The sequence below is a fragment of the Oncorhynchus tshawytscha genome, linkage group LG10 (genome assembly GCF_018296145.1).
Source record: "Oncorhynchus tshawytscha isolate Ot180627B linkage group LG10, Otsh_v2.0, whole genome shotgun sequence".
Classification (NCBI taxonomy): domain Eukaryota; kingdom Metazoa; phylum Chordata; class Actinopteri; order Salmoniformes; family Salmonidae; genus Oncorhynchus; species Oncorhynchus tshawytscha.
In genome coordinates this window covers 2947032-2964209 of record NC_056438.1, presented here as the reverse complement: position 1 = coordinate 2964209, position 17178 = coordinate 2947032, and the positions used below count along the sequence as shown (strand labels likewise).

General features: G+C 44.1%; 1 protein-coding gene across 2 annotated transcripts in view; it reads right to left on the bottom strand.

Annotated features, from left to right (window-relative positions):
* Positions 1-5669: 5669 nt before the first annotated feature.
* Positions 5670-17178, bottom strand: part of LOC121847375 (FH2 domain-containing protein 1-like) — a gene marked incomplete at its 3' end in the record, with an annotated part of 22687 nt that continues 11178 nt past the window's right edge. Inside the window, 3 exon segments of one of the 2 annotated variants that reach the window (XM_042328000.1) lie at positions 5670-5731; positions 8124-8297; positions 9804-10059. In XM_042328000.1, coding sequence (XP_042183934.1) covers positions 5670-5731; positions 8124-8297; positions 9804-9980 — 413 coding nt within the window. 2 annotated transcript variants of the gene reach the window in all.

The window sequence follows — 17178 nt, the reverse complement described above, 5'->3', positions numbered from 1 at the left end:
GGGGAGTGAGGGGAGGGGGAGAGAGAGGGGAGGGGGAGTGAGGGGAGGGGAGGGGGAGAGAGAGGGGAGGGGGAGAGAGAGGGAGGGGGAGGGGGGAGGGGGAGGGAGGGGAGGGGGAGAGAGAGGGAGGGGGAGGGAGGGGAGGGGAGAGAGAGGGGAGGGAGAGAGGGGAGGGGGGGGAGAGAGGGGGGGAGGGGAGGGAGGGGAGGGGGGAGTGAGGGGAGGGGGAGAGAGAGGGGAGGGGGAGAGAGGGGAGGGGGAGGGGGGAGGGGGAGAGAGGGGAGGGGGAGGAGGGAGGGGGAGAGAGGGGGAGGGGGAGGGGGGGAGGAGGAGAGGGGGGAGGGGGGGAGGGGAGTGAGGAGAGGGGAGGGGGAGAGAGGGGGAGGGGGAGAGGGTGGTGGGGGTCAAACCCATGTTTTAGTCAGACAGATGGCTGCTTATGAAGCAAAATGCTTTGATTGGTCAAGGGAGAGGGGAAAAAGAGAGGTGTTTGACCTCAACACTAAACTTGCATGAAAGACGTTGTCTCACAAACACACCACACGTGTGGATAGAATCTGGGGAGAGACAAGACAACGTATCACCCTCATATCTCTCCCCGTGCGTTGTGTTGTGGCAGCAGAGACAGCTAACTGGTGGTATCGGCTATTGATGCAGTCAACACACACTGGAAAAGTACTCTGCATTGTTCTCCACCAACACCAACTCATCCAACGTGTTCAGTCTAAAGCCCTGTTGAAGTGACTAAAATCCTATTTGTTTGCAGATTCGACTTGAATCTGTTCTTTGTCCTGAACAGCCAGAAAGCATATGGAATCGGATATTTCAAGCTACCTTTCAAACCCCCTTCGTAGGTGGTTTGAAGTCTGATTCAAATCTGATTCCTGGCCATGTGACTTGTCTGAACGGTCAAATCTGATTTATTTGCCCTCCAGTAGATTAGCATTTGTTGTTTGCTAGCTACTCTGTTAACAGTGGGTTTTAAGCTGTTATTTGGCATATCTTGTTGTTTGCTAGCTACTCTGTTAACAGTGGGTTTTAAGCTGTTATTTGGCATATCTTGTTGCTTGCTAGCTACTCTGCTATCAGTTTGACAAGAACATGTGGTAACTAACTGGCATGTTAAATCTTTACAAAAGTGAATGTGCTAGAAAGCTAAATGGCTACCTAGCTAGTTGACTGCTGTGGCTAACTAGCGAGTTGGACTGCTGTGGCTACCTAGCTAGTTGGACTGCTGTGGCTACCTAACTAGTTGACTGCTGTGGCTAACTAGCGAGTTGGACTGCTGTGGCTAGCTAACTAGTTGACTGCTGTGGCTAATTAGCTAGTTGGACTGCTGTGGCTACCTAGCTAGTTGACTGCTGTGGCTACCTAACTAGTTGACTGCTGTGGCTAACTAGCGAGTTGACTGCTGTGGCTAACTAGCTAGTTGGACTGCTGTGGCTACCTAGCTAGTTGACTGCTGTGGCTACCTAGCTAGTTGACTGCTGTGGCTAACTAGCGAGTTGGACTGCTGTGGCTAACTAGCGAGGTGGACTGCTGTGGCTAACTAGCGAGGTGGACTGCTGTGGCTACCTAGCTAGTTGACTGCTGTGGCTAACTAGCGAGTTGGACTGCTGTGGCTACCTAACTAGTTGACTGCTGTGGCTAACTAGCGAGTTGGACTGCTGTGGCTACCTAGCTAGTTGATTGCTGTGGCTAACTAGCGAGTTGGACTGCTGTGGCTACCTAGCTAGTTGGACTGCTGTAGCTAACTAGCGAGTTGACTGCTGTGGCTAGCTAGCTAGTTGGACTGCTGTGGCTAGCTAGCTAGTTGACTGCTGTGGCTAACTAGCGAGTTGGACTGCTGTGGCTACCTAGCGAGTTGACTGCTGTGGCTAGCTAGCTAGTGGACTGCTGTGGCTACCTAACTAGTTGACTGCTGTGGCTAACTAGCGAGTTGGACTGCTGTGGCTACCTAGCTAGTTGGACTGCTGTGGCTACCTAACTAGTTGACTGCTGTGGCTAACTAGCGAGTTGGACTGCTGTGGCTAGCTAACTAGTTGACTGCTGTGGCTAATTAGCTAGTTGGACTGCTGTGGCTACCTAGCTAGTTGACTGCTGTGGCTACCTAACTAGTTGACTGCTGTGGCTAACTAGCGAGTTGACTGCTGTGGCTAACTAGCTAGTTGGACTGCTGTGGCTACCTAGCTAGTTGACTGCTGTGGCTACCTAGCTAGTTGACTGCTGTGGCTAACTAGCGAGTTGGACTGCTGTGGCTACCTAACTAGTTGACTGCTGTGGCTAACTAGCGAGTTGGACTGCTGTGGCTACCTAGCTAGTTGGACTGCTGTAGCTAACTAGCGAGGTGGACTGCTGTGGCTACCTAGCTAGTTGACTGCTGTGGCTAACTAGCGAGTTGGACTGCTGTGGCTACCTAACTAGTTGACTGCTGTGGCTAACTAGCGAGTTGGACTGCTGTGGCTACCTAGCTAGTTGATTGCTGTGGCTAACTAGCGAGTTGGACTGCTGTGGCTACCTAGCTAGTTGGACTGCTGTAGCTAACTAGCGAGTTGACTGCTGTGGCTAGCTAGCTAGTTGGACTGCTGTGGCTAGCTAGCTGTTGACTGCTGTGGCTAACTAGCGAGTTGGACTGCTGTGGCTACCTAGCGAGTTGACTGCTGTGGCTAGCTAGCTAGTTGGACTGCTGTGGCTACCTAACTAGTTGACTGCTGTGGCTAACTAGCGAGTTGGACTGCTGTGGCTACCTAGCTAGTTGACTGCTGTGGCTAACTAGCGAGTTGGACTGCTGTGGCTACCTAGCTAGTTGGACTGCTGTAGCTAACTAGCGAGTTGACTGCTGTGGCTAGCTAGCTAGTTGGACTGCTGTGGCTAACTAGCGAGTTGGGCTGCTGTGGCTACCTAACTAGTTGACTGCTGTGGCTAACTAGCGAGTTGGACTGCTGTGGCTACCTAGCTAGTTGACTGCTGTGGCTAACTAGCGAGTTGGACTGCTGTGGCTACCTAGCTAGTTGACTGCTGTGGCTAACTAGCGAGTTGGACTGCTGTGGCTACCTAGCTAGTTGGACTGCTGTGGCTAGCTAGCTAGTTGACTGCTGTGGCTACCTAGCTAGTTGACTGCTGTGGCTAACTAGCTAGTTGGCCAAAAAAGGACTCATTTTGAAAGTTGGATCATCCAGTAGTCGGCTAGCTAACTACATATACTCATAGACACAATGCATTTGGGAAGAATTCAGACCCCTTCACTTTTTCCACATTTTGTTACGTTACAGACTTATTCTAAAATTGATTAAATGTTTTCCTTAATCTACACACATTAAAAAAACAGTTTTTCGACATTTTTGTAAAAGTTTTAAAAACAAAAAAACAGAAATAACCAATTTACATAAGTTTTCAGACTCTTTGCTATGAGACTTGAAATTTGCATCCTGTTTCCATCGATCATCCTTGAGATGTTTCTACAACTTAATTGGAGTCCATCTGTGGTAAATTCAATTTATTGGACATGATTTGGAAAGGCACACACCTGTCTATATAAGGTCCCACAGTTTACAGTGCATGTCAGAGCAAAAACCAAGCCATGAGGTTGTAGGAATTGAGCTCAGAGACAGGATTGTGCCGAGGCACAGATCTGGGGAAGGGTACCAAAACATTTCTGCAGCATCCCCAAGAACACAGTGGCCTCCATCATTCTTAAATGGAAGAAATCTGGAAGAAATCTGGAACCACCAAGACTCTTCCTAGAGCTGGCCGCCCGGCCAAACTGGAAGCCACTGGCTGCCTGGCCAGATGGAAGCCACTCCTCAGTAAAAGGCACATGACAGGCCACTTGGAGTTTTGGTGGTTCCAGATTTCTTCCAGGTGTGGCTTCGGGACAAGTCTGAATGTCTTTGAGTGGCCCAACCAGAGCCCGGACTTGAACCCGATCGAACATCTCTGGAGAGACCTGAAAATATCTGTATCAGCGATACTCCCCATCCAACCTGACAGAGCTTGAGAGGATGTGCAGAGAAGAATGGGAGAAACTCCCCAAATACAGGTGGGCCAAGCTTGTAGCATCATACCCAAGAAGACTAGAGTCTGTAAGTACTGAGTAAAGGGTCTGAATACTTATGTAAATATAATATTTAAGTTTTTTTACTGAGTCACTACGGGTACTGAGTCACTACGGGTATTGTGTCATTACGGGGTACTGAGTCATTACGGGGTACTGAGTCATTACAGGGTACTGAGTCATTACGGGGTACTGAGTCATTACGGGGGTACTGAGTCATTACAGGGTACTGAGTCATTACAGGGTACTGAGTCATTACGGGGGTACTGAGTCATTGCGGGGTACTGAGTCATTACGGGGTACCGAGTCATTACGGGGTACTGTGTGTCGATTGATGAGAAAAAAACAACTAGTTAATTCATTTTAGATTAAGGCTGTAACATAACAGAATGTTGAAAAATTAAAGTTCTCTGAATACTAAAGACTCCAGACCGAATGCACTGTACATGTGTGTGTATATATATATATATGACGGAGAGAGAGACGGAGAGTATGATGAGGACAGACTTACTTCTTGAACTGTACATGTGTGTATATATATATATATGATAGAGAGAGAGACGGGGAGTATCATGAGGACAGACTTACTTCTTGAACAGTACATGTGTGTGTATATATACATATGACGGAGAGAGAGACGGAGAGTATGATGAGGACAGACTTACTTCTTGAACTGTACATGTGTGTATATATATATATATGATAGAGAGAGAGACGGGGAGTATCATGAGGACAGACTTACTTCTTGAACAGTACATGTGTGTATATATATATATATGATAGAGAGAGAGACAGAGAGTATCATGAGGACAGACTTACTTCTTGAACTGTACATGTGTGTGTATATATATATATATGATAGAGAGAGAGAGACGGAGAGTATCATGAGGACAGACTTACTTCTTGAACTGTACATGTGTGTGTATATATATATATATGACAGAGAGAGAGACGGAGAGTATGATGAGGACAGACTTACTTCTTGAACTGTACATGTGTATATATATATATGACAGAGAGAGAGACGGAGAGTATCATGAGGACAGACTTACTTCTTGAACTCTACATGTGTATATATATATATATATATGACGGAGAGAGAGACAGAGAGTATCATGAGGACAGACTTACTTCTTGAACTGTACATGTGTATATATATATATATATATATATGACGGAGAGAGAGACGGAGAGTACCATGAGGACAGACTTACTTCTTGAACTGTACATGTGTTTATATATATACATATGATGGAGAGAGAGAGACGGAGAGTATCATGAGGACAGACTTACTTCTTGAACTGTACATGTGTATATATATATATATATGACAGAGAGAGAGACAGAGAGTATCATGAGGACAGACTTACTTCTTGAACTGTACATGTGTGTATATATATATATATATATGACGGAGAGAGAGACGGAGAGTATCATGAGGACAGACTTACTTCTTGAACTGTACATGTGTATATATATATATATATATGACGGAGAGAGAGACGGAGAGTACCATGAGGACAGACTTACTTCTTGAACTGTACATGTGTGTATGTATATATATATATATATATGACGGAGAGAGAGACGGAGAGTATGATGAGGACAGACTTACTTCTTGAACTGTTTGAGGTAAATTCCCACATTCATCCCTCTCTTCCAGTCCAGGATACTGATCTGAGAGAGAAAGAATTTGAAAACAAATCAAATGTTGCTAAACTCACATATCCACTGGGTGAAATACCACAGTAGCGAGATGTCGACCTGTTGCCACGAGAAAAGGGCAACCAGTGAAGGACAAAACACCATTGTAAATACAACCCATATTTATGTTTATTTATTTTCCCTTTTGTACTTTAACTATTTGTACATTGTTACAACACTGTATATATACATAATATGACATTTGTAATGCCTTTATTCTTTTGGAACTTCTGTGAGTGTAATGTTTACTGTTCATTTTTATTGTTTACTTCACTTTTGTTTATTATCTATTTCACTTGCTTTGGCAATGTAAACATATGTTTCCCATGGCAATAAAGCCCCTTTGAATTGAATTTGATTTGAATTGAGAGAGAACAGAGAGTAACATTGATAAAGAGAGAGAACAGAGAGTAACATTGATAAAGAGAGAGAACAGAGAGAAACATTGATAAAGAGAGAGAACAGAGAGAAAAGAACAGAGAGTAACATTGATAAAGAGAGAGAACAGAGAGTAACATTGATAAAGAGAGAGAACAGAGAGTAACATTGATAAAGAGAGAGAACAGAGAGTAACATTGATAAAGAGAGAGAACAGAGAGAAACATTGATAAAGAGAGAGAACAGAGAGAAAAGAACAGAGAGTAACATTGATAAAGAGAGAGAACAGAGAGTAACATTGATAAAGAGAGAGAACAGAGAGAAACATTGATAAAGAGAGAGAACAGAGAGAAACATTGATAAAGAGAGAGAACAGAGAGAAAAGAACAGAGAGTAACATTGATAAAGAGAGAGAACAGAGAGTAACATTGATAAAGAGAGAGAACAGAGAGAAACATTGATAAAGAGAGAGAACAGAGAGAAACATTGATAAAGAGAGAGAACAGAGAGTAACATTGATAAAGAGAGAGAACAGAGAGAAACATTGATAAAGAGAGAGAACAGAGAGAAACATTGATAAAGAGAGAGAACAGAGAGAACAGAGAGAAACATTGATAAAGAGAGAGAACAGAGAGAAACATTGATAAAGAGAGAGAACAGAGAGAAACATTGATAAAGAGAGAGAACAGAGAGAAACATTGATAAAGAGAGAGAACAGAGAGAAACATTGATAAAGAGAGAGAACAGAGAGAAACATTGATAAAGAGAGAGAACAGAGAGAAACATTGATAAAGAGAGAGAACAGAGAGAAACATTGATAAAGAGAGAGAACAGAGAGAAACATTGATAAAGAGAGAGAACAGAGAGAAACATTGATAAAGAGAGAGAACAGAGAGAAACATTGATAAAGAGAGAGAACAGAGAGAAACATTGATAAAGAGAGAGAACAGAGAGAACAGAGAGTAACATTGATAAAGAGAGAGAACAGAGAGAAACATTGATAAAGAGAGAGAACAGAGAGAACAGAGAGTAACATTGATAAAGAGAGAGAACAGAGAGTAACATTGATAAAGAGAGAGAACAGAGAGAAACATTGATAAAGAGAGAGAACAGAGAGAAACATTGATAAAGAGAGAGAACAGAGAGTAACATTGATAAAGAGAGAGAACAGAGAGAAACATTGATAAAGAGAGAGAACAGAGAGAACAGAGAGAAACATTGATAAAGAGAGAGAACAGAGAGAAACATTGATAAAGAGAGAGAACAGAGAGAAACATTGATAAAGAGAGAGAACAGAGAGAAACATTGATAAAGAGAGAGAACAGAGAGAACAGAGAGTAACATTGATAAAGAGAGAGAACAGAGAGAACAGAGAGTAACATTGATAAAGAGAGAGAACAGAGAGTAACATTGATAAAGAGAGAGAACAGAGAGAAACATTGATAAAGAGAGAGAACAGAGAGAAACATTGATAAAGAGAGAGAACAGAGAGAAACATTGATAAAGAGAGAGAACAGAGAGAAACATTGATAAAGAGAGAGAACAGAGAGAACAGAGAGAGTAACATTGATAAAGAGAGAGAACAGAGAGTAACATTGATAAAGAGAGAGAACAGAGAGAAACATTGATAAAGAGAGAGAACAGAGAGAAACATTGATAAAGAGAGAGAACAGAGAGAACAGAGAGTAACATTGATAAAGAGAGAGAACAGAGAGTAACATTGATAAAGAGAGAGAACAGAGAGTAACATTGATAAAGAGAGAGAACAGAGAGTAACATTGATAAAGAGAGAGAACAGAGAGAAACATTGATAAAGAGAGAGAACAGAGAGAAACATTGATAAAGAGAGAGAACAGAGAGAAAAGAACAGAGAGAGAATGAAAACACAAATGCAACACTCTGCTAACTCAGAGCCAAGATGGAATATATCTGTTTGACACAACATCTCATTGGCCATAAAAGGGTGTGTGTGTCCTCTCCTCCTCACCTCATCTTTGGTCTCTCTGAGGGAGCCTCGGGCCTTCCCCCCCCTAGTCACAGAGGTAACCCCAGATGATTGACAGTCCGTCTGACTAAACAGCTCCTCGATGGTCTGGACGTCTATGTAGTACTGCTGCTGCTGCACAGGAAGCTGTGTCCACAGGTTGGTCCGCCCTTTCACCTGGAGACCGTTACACAGCAGTTAGGAGGTTTAAGGTTCCCAGACTAAACACTTTAGAAGAGTTTATGCCTATATTGGTTTGTTTTAGACTTCGGTGAGGGTTTTTTTTTTCCCCCGGCTTTTCGGGCACACAACATTTTTTTTTCGAGAGGCAAGCCGAAGTCGGGAGCCAAAGTCGGGAGCCAAAGTCGGGAGCCAAAGTCGGGAGCCAAAGTCGGGAGCCAAAGTCGGAGCCAAAGTCGGGAGCCAAAGTCGGGAGTCAAAGTCTGGAGTCAAAGTCGGGAGCCAAAGTCGGAGCCAAAGTCGGGAGCCAAAGTCGGGAGTCAAAGTCGGGAGTCAAAGTCGGGAGCCAAAGTCGGGAGCCAAAGTCGGTCGCAGAAGTCTACGCCCCTTTGTCGGTGATTGGTCAACAGCAGGTTTTTTGTTATTTCAATGGCCATAACTTATTTTCATGTCCAAATTAATGACAGATTTCTGGAGTTATCTTAGATTAATTTGGACTATTTTGAGGAAGTGTATACTGGCTACGGTGTCTCAAAATGGACAAACAGTACAATTGCTGCTTTTTTCTAGTTTTTCAAGTGAAGGTTTTTAAGGGAGTATGGAGTAGGGGCGGGGTCTACTGGTATAAGAAGTAGGAGGAGTGTAACTAACCTGGTCTTCAGGGTAGGGGCGGGGTCTACTGGTATAAGAAGTAGGAGGAGTGTAACTAACCTGGTCTTCAGAGTAGGGGTGGGGTCTACTGGTATAAGAAGTAGGAGGAGTGTAACTAACCTGGTCTTCAGGGTAGGGGCGGGGTCTACTGGTATAAGAAGTAGGAGGAGTGTAACTAACCTGGTCTTCAGGGTAGGGGCGGGGTCTACTGGTATAAGAAGTAGGAGGAGTGTAACTAACCTGGTCTTCAGGGTAGGGGCGGGGTTTACTGGTATAAGGGCGGGGTCTACTGGTAGAAGTAGGAGGAGTGTAACTAACCTGGTCTTCAGAGTAGGGGTGGGGTCTACTGGTAGAAGTAGGAGGAGTGTAACTAACCTGGTCTTCAGAGTAGGGGCGGAGTCTACTGGTATAAGAAGTAGGAGGAGTGTAACTAACCTGGTCTTCAGAGTAGGGGCGGGGTCTACTGGTATAAGAAGTAGGAGGAGTGTAACTAACCTGGTCTTCAGGGTAGGGGCGGGGTCTACTGGTATAAGAAGTAGGAGGAGTGTAACTAACCTGGTCTTCAGAGTAGGGGCGGGGTCTACTGGTATAAGAAGTAGGAGGAGTGTAACTAACCTGGTCTTCAGAGTAGGGGCGGGGTCTACTGGTATAAGAAGTAGGAGGAGTGTAACTAACCTGGTCTTCAGGGTAGGGGCGGGGTCTACTGGTATAAGAAGTAGGAGGAGTGTAACTAACCTGGTCTTCAGGGTAGGGGCGGGGTCTACTGGTAGAAGAAGTAGGAGGAGTGTAACTAACCTGGTCTTCAGAGAAGGGGCGGGGTCTACTGGTAGAAGTAGGAGGAGTGTAACTAACCTGGTCTTCAGGTATGGGTTTCCAGAAGAAACTCCGGACCCGCCTCTTCTTTATCCCTCCTATGGGGTCGACCGCACCGGGTGGAGGGGGCGGGGGAGGAGGAGGAGGAGGAGGGAGAGGAGGTCCTGTCTTGTTGCCATCAGGGACGGGAATGGTAGAGGCAGGGGGTAGAGACATAACTTCAACCGCATCCACTTCCTGGAAACTCTTTTCTCATTGGCTGGAGAGATTCTGCTCAGCACATGCATCCCAACTGCTGATTGGTCAAAGCAAAGGAAAGGGGAGTGAGGTTGAGCGATCAGACTGGACAGTCTGGTTGAGGCCTACAGGGTTGATGTGTCCACTGTAAACAACAACGTTCAGATAACTGCTAAAAAACCTTCTGCATTTTGTCCAGTTTTTTCCTACCCCAAGAAATCTATTTTAAAAAAACACATTAAAATCAATATCTAAGAACAATATTTCAGTACACAAACATATACATATATATATCTCCTTCAGTGTTTTTTTGTTGAGTCTATGACACACCTCTAGTTCTTTTTTTGATTTCACAAACAAGGTGTCTGGTATTATCATGAACGGCAGGGGGATGTTCCAATAGGTTTAGACTACATTAACCTCAATCAGCTCTGGAAATATTTCAAACCACTAGTGCTCCATTTGAAGACAGAATAAATCTGTGCTGAGAGAAAGAGGAGAGAGAAAGAGGGGAGAGAAAGAGGAGAGAGAAAGAGAGAGAGAAAGAGGGGAGAGAGAGAGAGAGAGAGAGAGAAAGAGAGAGAGAAAGAGAGAGAGAAAGAGGGGAGAGAGAGAGAGAGAGAGAGAGAGAAAGAGGGGAGAGGAAGAGGGAAGAGAAAGAGAGAGATAAAGAGAGAGAGCGAGAAAGAGGAGAGAGAGAGGGGAGAGAGAGAGAGAGGGGAGAGAGAGAGGGGAGAGAAAGAGAGAGAGAGAGAGGAGAGAAAGAGAGAGAGAGAGGGGGAAAGAAAGAGGGAAGAGAAAGAGAGATAAAGGAGAGAGAGAGAGAGCGAGAAAGAGGAGAGAGAGAGAGGGGAAAGAGAGGAGAGAGAGAGAGAGAGAGAGAGAGAAGAGAGAGAGAGAGAGAGAGAGAGAGAGAGAAAGAGAGAAAGAGAGAGGGGAGAGAGAGAAAGAGAGAGGGGAGAGAAAGAGGAGAGAGAAAGAGAGAGAGAAAGAGGGGAGAGGAAGAGGGAAGAGAAAGAGAGAGATAAAGGAGAGAGAGCGAGAAAGAGGAGAGAGAGAGGGAGAGAGAGAGAGAGGGGAGAGAGAGAGGGGAGAGAAAGAGAGAGAGAGAGAGGAGAGAAAGAGAGAGAGAGAGGGGGAAAGAAAGAGGGAAGAGAAAGAGAGATAAAGGAGAGAGAGAGAGAGCGAGAAAGAGGAGAGAGAGAGAGGGGAAAGAGAGGAGAGAGAGAGAGAGAGAGAGAGAGAAGAGAGAGAGAGAGAGAGAAAGAGAGAAAGAAAGAGGGGAGAGAGAGAAAGAGAGAGGGAGAGAGAGAAAGAGAGAGAGAAAAAGAGGGGAGAGAGAGAAAGAGAGAGAGAGAGAGAGAGAGAGAGAGAGAAAGAGGGGAGAGAGATATTCCCTTTTGTACTTCAACGACTTACACATTGTTTCAACACACAGCCAATAATATAAGGTTTTGAAATGTCTCTATTCTTTTGAAGCTCCATAATATAATAATAATCCAAAACCCCTTTGAATTGAGTCTCTTTTCAAGTCCTTGTTTGACATTACAAGCAGAATGCTTTGAGAACCAGTCTGAACACATCAGAGCAGACAGAAAGGAGACCAGATCCCTCATTACTTATTTAAAAAGGCCACATGTTAGTCTTTTTAATTTTATTTGTTTTTTAAATCGTCACTGCATATCTAATAAATAATTGTGTGTTTATTTCATAAAAATAATCCCAAATATATGTTTTTTAATGATTTATTTCCCTGAGCCTCCTTTTGCCATTTAAATGATTTGTCTGATCGTGTGGGTGTTTGTTTGAAATACAGTGCATTCAGAAAGTATTCAGACACCCACAGATTGTTATGTTATGTTGCCTTATTCTAAAACGGATTAAATAGTCCCCCCCATCAACCTACACCCCTTAATGACAAATACTGTAGATATTATCAATCATGTCTCTGAGCTCAGACAATTCCTTCGACCTCATGGCTTGGTTTTTGCTCTGACATGCACTGTCAACTGTGGGACCTTATATAGACCGGTGTGTGCCTTTTCCAAATCATGTCCAATCAATTGAATTTACGACAGGTGGACTTCAGTCAAGTTGTAGAAACATCTCAAGGATGATCGATGGAAACAGGATGCACCTGAGCTACATTTTAAGTTATCCAGTTTGCCAACATTTCTAGAAAGCTGTTTTCGCTTCGTCAGGATGGTGTATTGTGATGTCATTATGGGGGTATTGTGTGATGTCATCATGGGGGTATTGTGATGTCAGTATGGGGTATTGTGATGTCATTATGGGGTATTGTGATGTCATTATGGGGTTAGTGTGATGTCATCATGGGGGTATTGTGTGATGTCATCATGGGGGTATTGTGATGTCAGTATGGGGTATTGTGATGTCATTATGGGTTTTGTGTGATGTCATCATGGGGGTATTGTGTGATGTCATCATGGGGGTATTGTGATGTCAGTATGGGGTATTGTGATGTCATTATGGGGTATTGTGATGTCATTATGGGGTTAGTGTGATGTCATCATGGGGTATTGTGATGTCATTAAGAGGTATTGTGATGTCATTATGGGGTATTGTGATGTCAGTATGGGGTATTGTGATGTCATTATGGGTTTTGTGTGATGTCATCATGGGGGTATTGTGTGATGTCATCATGGGGGTATTGTGATGTCAGTATGGGGTATTGTGATGTCATTATGGGGTTAGTGTGATGTCATTATGGGGTTAGTGTGATGTCATTATGGGGTATTGTGATGTCATTATGGGGTATTGTGATGTCATTGTGGGGTATTGTGATGTCATTATGGGGTATTGTGATGTCATTATGGGGTATTGTGATGTCATTATGGGGTATTGTGATGTCATTATGGGGTATTGTGATGTCATTATGGGGTATTGTGATGTCATCATGGGGTATTGTGATGTCATCATGGGGTATTGTGATGTCATTATGGGGTATTGTGATGTCATTATGGGGTATTGTGATGTCATTATGGGGTATTGTGATGTCATCATGGGGTATTGTGATGTCATTATGGGGTATTGTGATGTCATCATGGGGTATTGTGATGTCATTATGGGGTATTGTGATGTCATCATGGGGTATTGTGATGTCATTATGGGGTACTGTGATGTCATTATGGGGTATTGTGATGTCATCATGGGGTATTGTGATGTCATTATGGGGTATTGTGATGTCATCATGGGGTATTGTGATGTCATTATGGGGTATTGTGATGTCATCATGGGGTATTGTGATGTCATTATGGGGTATTGTGATGTCATCATGGGGTATTGTGATGTCATTATGGGGTATTGTGATGTCATCATGGGGTATTGTGATGTCATTATGGGGTATTGTGAATGTGGAATGATGTCAAGGGGTCAGAATACTTTAGTTACAAAATGTTTTTTAAACAGGAAGAACTTTTTTTAACTGCACTTTAACTTTAACTACACCCTTTAATATTTCAGTCACCAGCAGATTCACTTTACACTCTGGTAACACAGACACAGACACAGACACAGACACAGACACAGACACAGACACAGACACAAACACACACACACACACACACACACTGACACAAACACACACACACACAACACCCTGACACTTCCTCCATTTATGTATTATTCATTGTCAGGAAGTGATGTGATCTATTGAAGCAACATCTCAAGACATCAGTCAGGAAGTTAAAGCTTGGTCGCAAATGGGTTTTCCAAATGGACAATGACCCCAAGCAGACTTCCACAGTTGTGGCTACATGTCTTAAGGACAACAAAGTCAAGGTATTGGAGTGGCCATCACAAAGCCCTGACCCCAATCCTATAGAAAATGTGTGGGCAGAACTGAAAAAGCGTGTGCGAGCAAGGAGGCCTACAAACCTGACTCAGTTACACCAGCTCTGTCAGGAGAAGTGGGCCAAAATTCACCCAACTTTATTGTGGGAAGCTTGTGGAAGGCGACCCGAAACGTTTGACCCAAGTTAAACAATATAAAGGCAATGCAGGTGTGGCATATCAAGAAGCCGATTTAAAACAGCATGATGACTACAACAGTCTACAGCGTTATACCCCCCCCCTTCCTACTCCTCCTTCTTCGGCTTCTACACCTGTGGGATCGTCTGAGACCAGTCACAAGGACAGCTGATGAAACTGTGGATTTGCACAATCAAAGAATTTCTGCACTAACTGTCAGAAACCGTCTCAGGGAAGCTCATCTGCGTGCTCGTCGTCCTCATCAGGGTCTTGACCTGACTGCAGTTCGGCGTCGTAACCGACTTCAGTGGGAAAATGTTCAATGGCCACTGGTACCCTGGAGAAGTGGGCTCTTCACGGATAAATCCCAGTTTCAACTGTACAGAGGGCAGACGTGGGTGAGCAGTTTGCTGATGTCAATGTTGTGAACATTGATCCAGAGCATCCCAAACATGCTCAATGGGTGACATGTCTGGTGAGAATGTAGGCCATGAAAGAACTGGGACATTTTCAGCTTCTAGGAGTTGTGTACAGATCCTTGCGACATTGGGCTGTGCTTTATCATGATGAAACCTGAGGTGATGGTGGCGGATGAATGGCACAACAATGGGCCTCAGGATCTCATCACGGTATCTCTGTGCATTCAAATTGTGATTTGATAAAATGCAATTGTATTGGTTGTCCATAGCTTATGCCTGCCCCATACCATAACCCCACCGCCACCATGGGGCGGTTGTCAGGGTTAGAGGTTCCAAGCCCATTCTAAGGGAAGGGGAGGTTGTCAGGATTAGAGGTTCCAAGCCTGTTCTAAGGGAAGGGGAGGTTGTCAGGATTAGAGGTTCCAAGCCTGTTCTAAGGGGAGGTTGTTTCTTTTGATACATCTCTCTCTACTGGTTTCTCTCAGCATCCCTCTAATGGTTTCACCCAGCATCCCTCTAATGGTTTCTCTCAGCATCCCTCTAATGGTTTCACCCAGCATCCCTCTAATGGTTTCTCCCAGCATCCCTCTCTACTGGTTTCTCTCAGCATCCCTCTCTACTGGTTTCTCTCAGCATCCCTCTCTACTGGTTTCTCCCAGCATCCCTCTCTACTGGTTTCTCTCAGCATCCCTCTAATGGTTTCTCCCAGCATCCCTCTAATGGTTTCTCTCAGCATCCCTCTACTGGTTTCTCTCAACATCCCTCTCTAATGGTTTCTCTCAGCATCTCTCTAATGGTTTCTCTCAGCATCCCTCTCTAATGGTTTCTCTCAGCATCTCTCTAATGGTTTCTCTCAGCATCTCTCTAATAGTTTCTCTCAGCATCCCTCTAATGGTTTCTCTCAGCCTCTCTCTAATGGTTTCTCTCAGCATCTCTCTCTAATGGTTTCTCTCAGCATCTCTCTCTAATGGTTTCTCTCAGCATCTCTCTCTAATGGTTTCTCTCAGCATCCCCCTCTACTGGTTTCTCTCAGCATCTCTCTCTAATGGTTTGTCTCAGCATCTCTCTCTAATGGTTTCTCTCAGCATCTCTCTCTAATGGTTTGTCTCAGCATCTCTCTCTAATGGTTTCTCTCAGCATCTCTCTCTAATGGTTTGTCTCAGCATCTCTCTCAAATGGTTTCTCTCAGCATCTCTCTCTAATGGTTTCTCTCAGCATCTCTCTCTAATGGTTTCTCTCAGCATCTCTCTCTAATGGTTTCTCTCAGCATCCCCCTCTACTGGTTTCTCTCAGCATCTCTCTCTAATGGTTTCTCTCAGCATCTCTCTCTAATGGTTTGTCTCAGCATCTCTCTCTAATGGTTTCTCTCAGCATCTCTCTCTAATGGTTTCTCTCAGCATCTCTCCCTCTCAATATATAGGTCAGGGCCCACAATGCTGGTCTGGTGGGGGGGTCATAATTGGGTCAGTTGAGAAAAGCTAACTAGCGAGTGAGTGATCAGCTCAGGTCGTCACCGCTCAGCAATGTCATCTCCCACCCCACCCCACCCTATCCCAGAATGCTTTGGCCTATGTGGATCATCGTGGACAGGGTTCTCTGTGACAATAGGCTCGCGGTAAACACAACATCACAGCTAGAAGCACCGACGGGGCACAACGTTAGTAGAACGTCACAGGGGTTCTCTAAACACCCCATCAGCCAATCAGAGCCCTCGGAACCCCATTGTGAGGTCACCAGGAAGGCCTAAGGCAAAATTCTTCTTATTATTATTTTTTTTACATCTCTGTCAAGTGATTGGGTTGATGTCATCACTGGCACACCTTTCAATTTCATCGCCTTTGTTTACGAGCACTACCCATGGAAGGGGGAGGGGATGGTGGCATAAAAGACCAGTGAACCAAATTATTTTGGTCTTTGACCCTTTGAATGGAGAGAGGGATATAAGGAGGAGGGAGAGACTAACAGAGGGAAGTGGGTTTGGTGTCGACCCTGACCCCGTTTGGAGAGAGAGAGAGAGGGAAGGAGAAAGAGAGGGGAGGGTTTGTTTGGGATTGTAAAACAAGCAGCCATTGTGGGTGGCACACAGTCCGTAACCATAGAGACGGCTGCTGTTATGAGGGTTACCACAGTAACACATGGAAGCCCTAACACTGGTAGCTGGGACACACACACACACACACACACACACACACACACGGCAGGTGCTCATAATTCAAAAAGGGTGCACCTCCCCCGGCTTTAAAAATTAATAATTCACAACATCAACTGCCTCTGAAGCAAAGGACTCGTTATTTCTACAACAACACACTCATCATCACAAATTGTAAGCGAGTTAGTTATAGTGCCTCCAAAACACCTAATTCATACCAGCTGATCATTGACATTGATAATTGATGTAAATATGCTATTTAGCTAGCTTGACTTATTATATATTTTTAACTTACTGTGATTTAAATGGTCAATGGTTTTAAATATTAACTTGACAATATTCAGAATGTTGTAACTCATGATACAGCAAGCTCCAGGGAGTATTGGGACAGTGACTCATCATTTGTTGTTTTGCCCCCAAACTCATTATTTGTTGTTTTGGCTCCAAACTCATTATTTATTGTTTTGGCTCTGTACTCCAGCACTTTAGATTTAAAATGATACTTGAGGGTATTTTCATCCATATCGGGTGAACCGTTTGGAAATGACAGCCCTTTTTGTACATCACATTTTAAAGGGTCCAAAAGTATTGGGACAAATTCACATGTGTATTAGAGTAA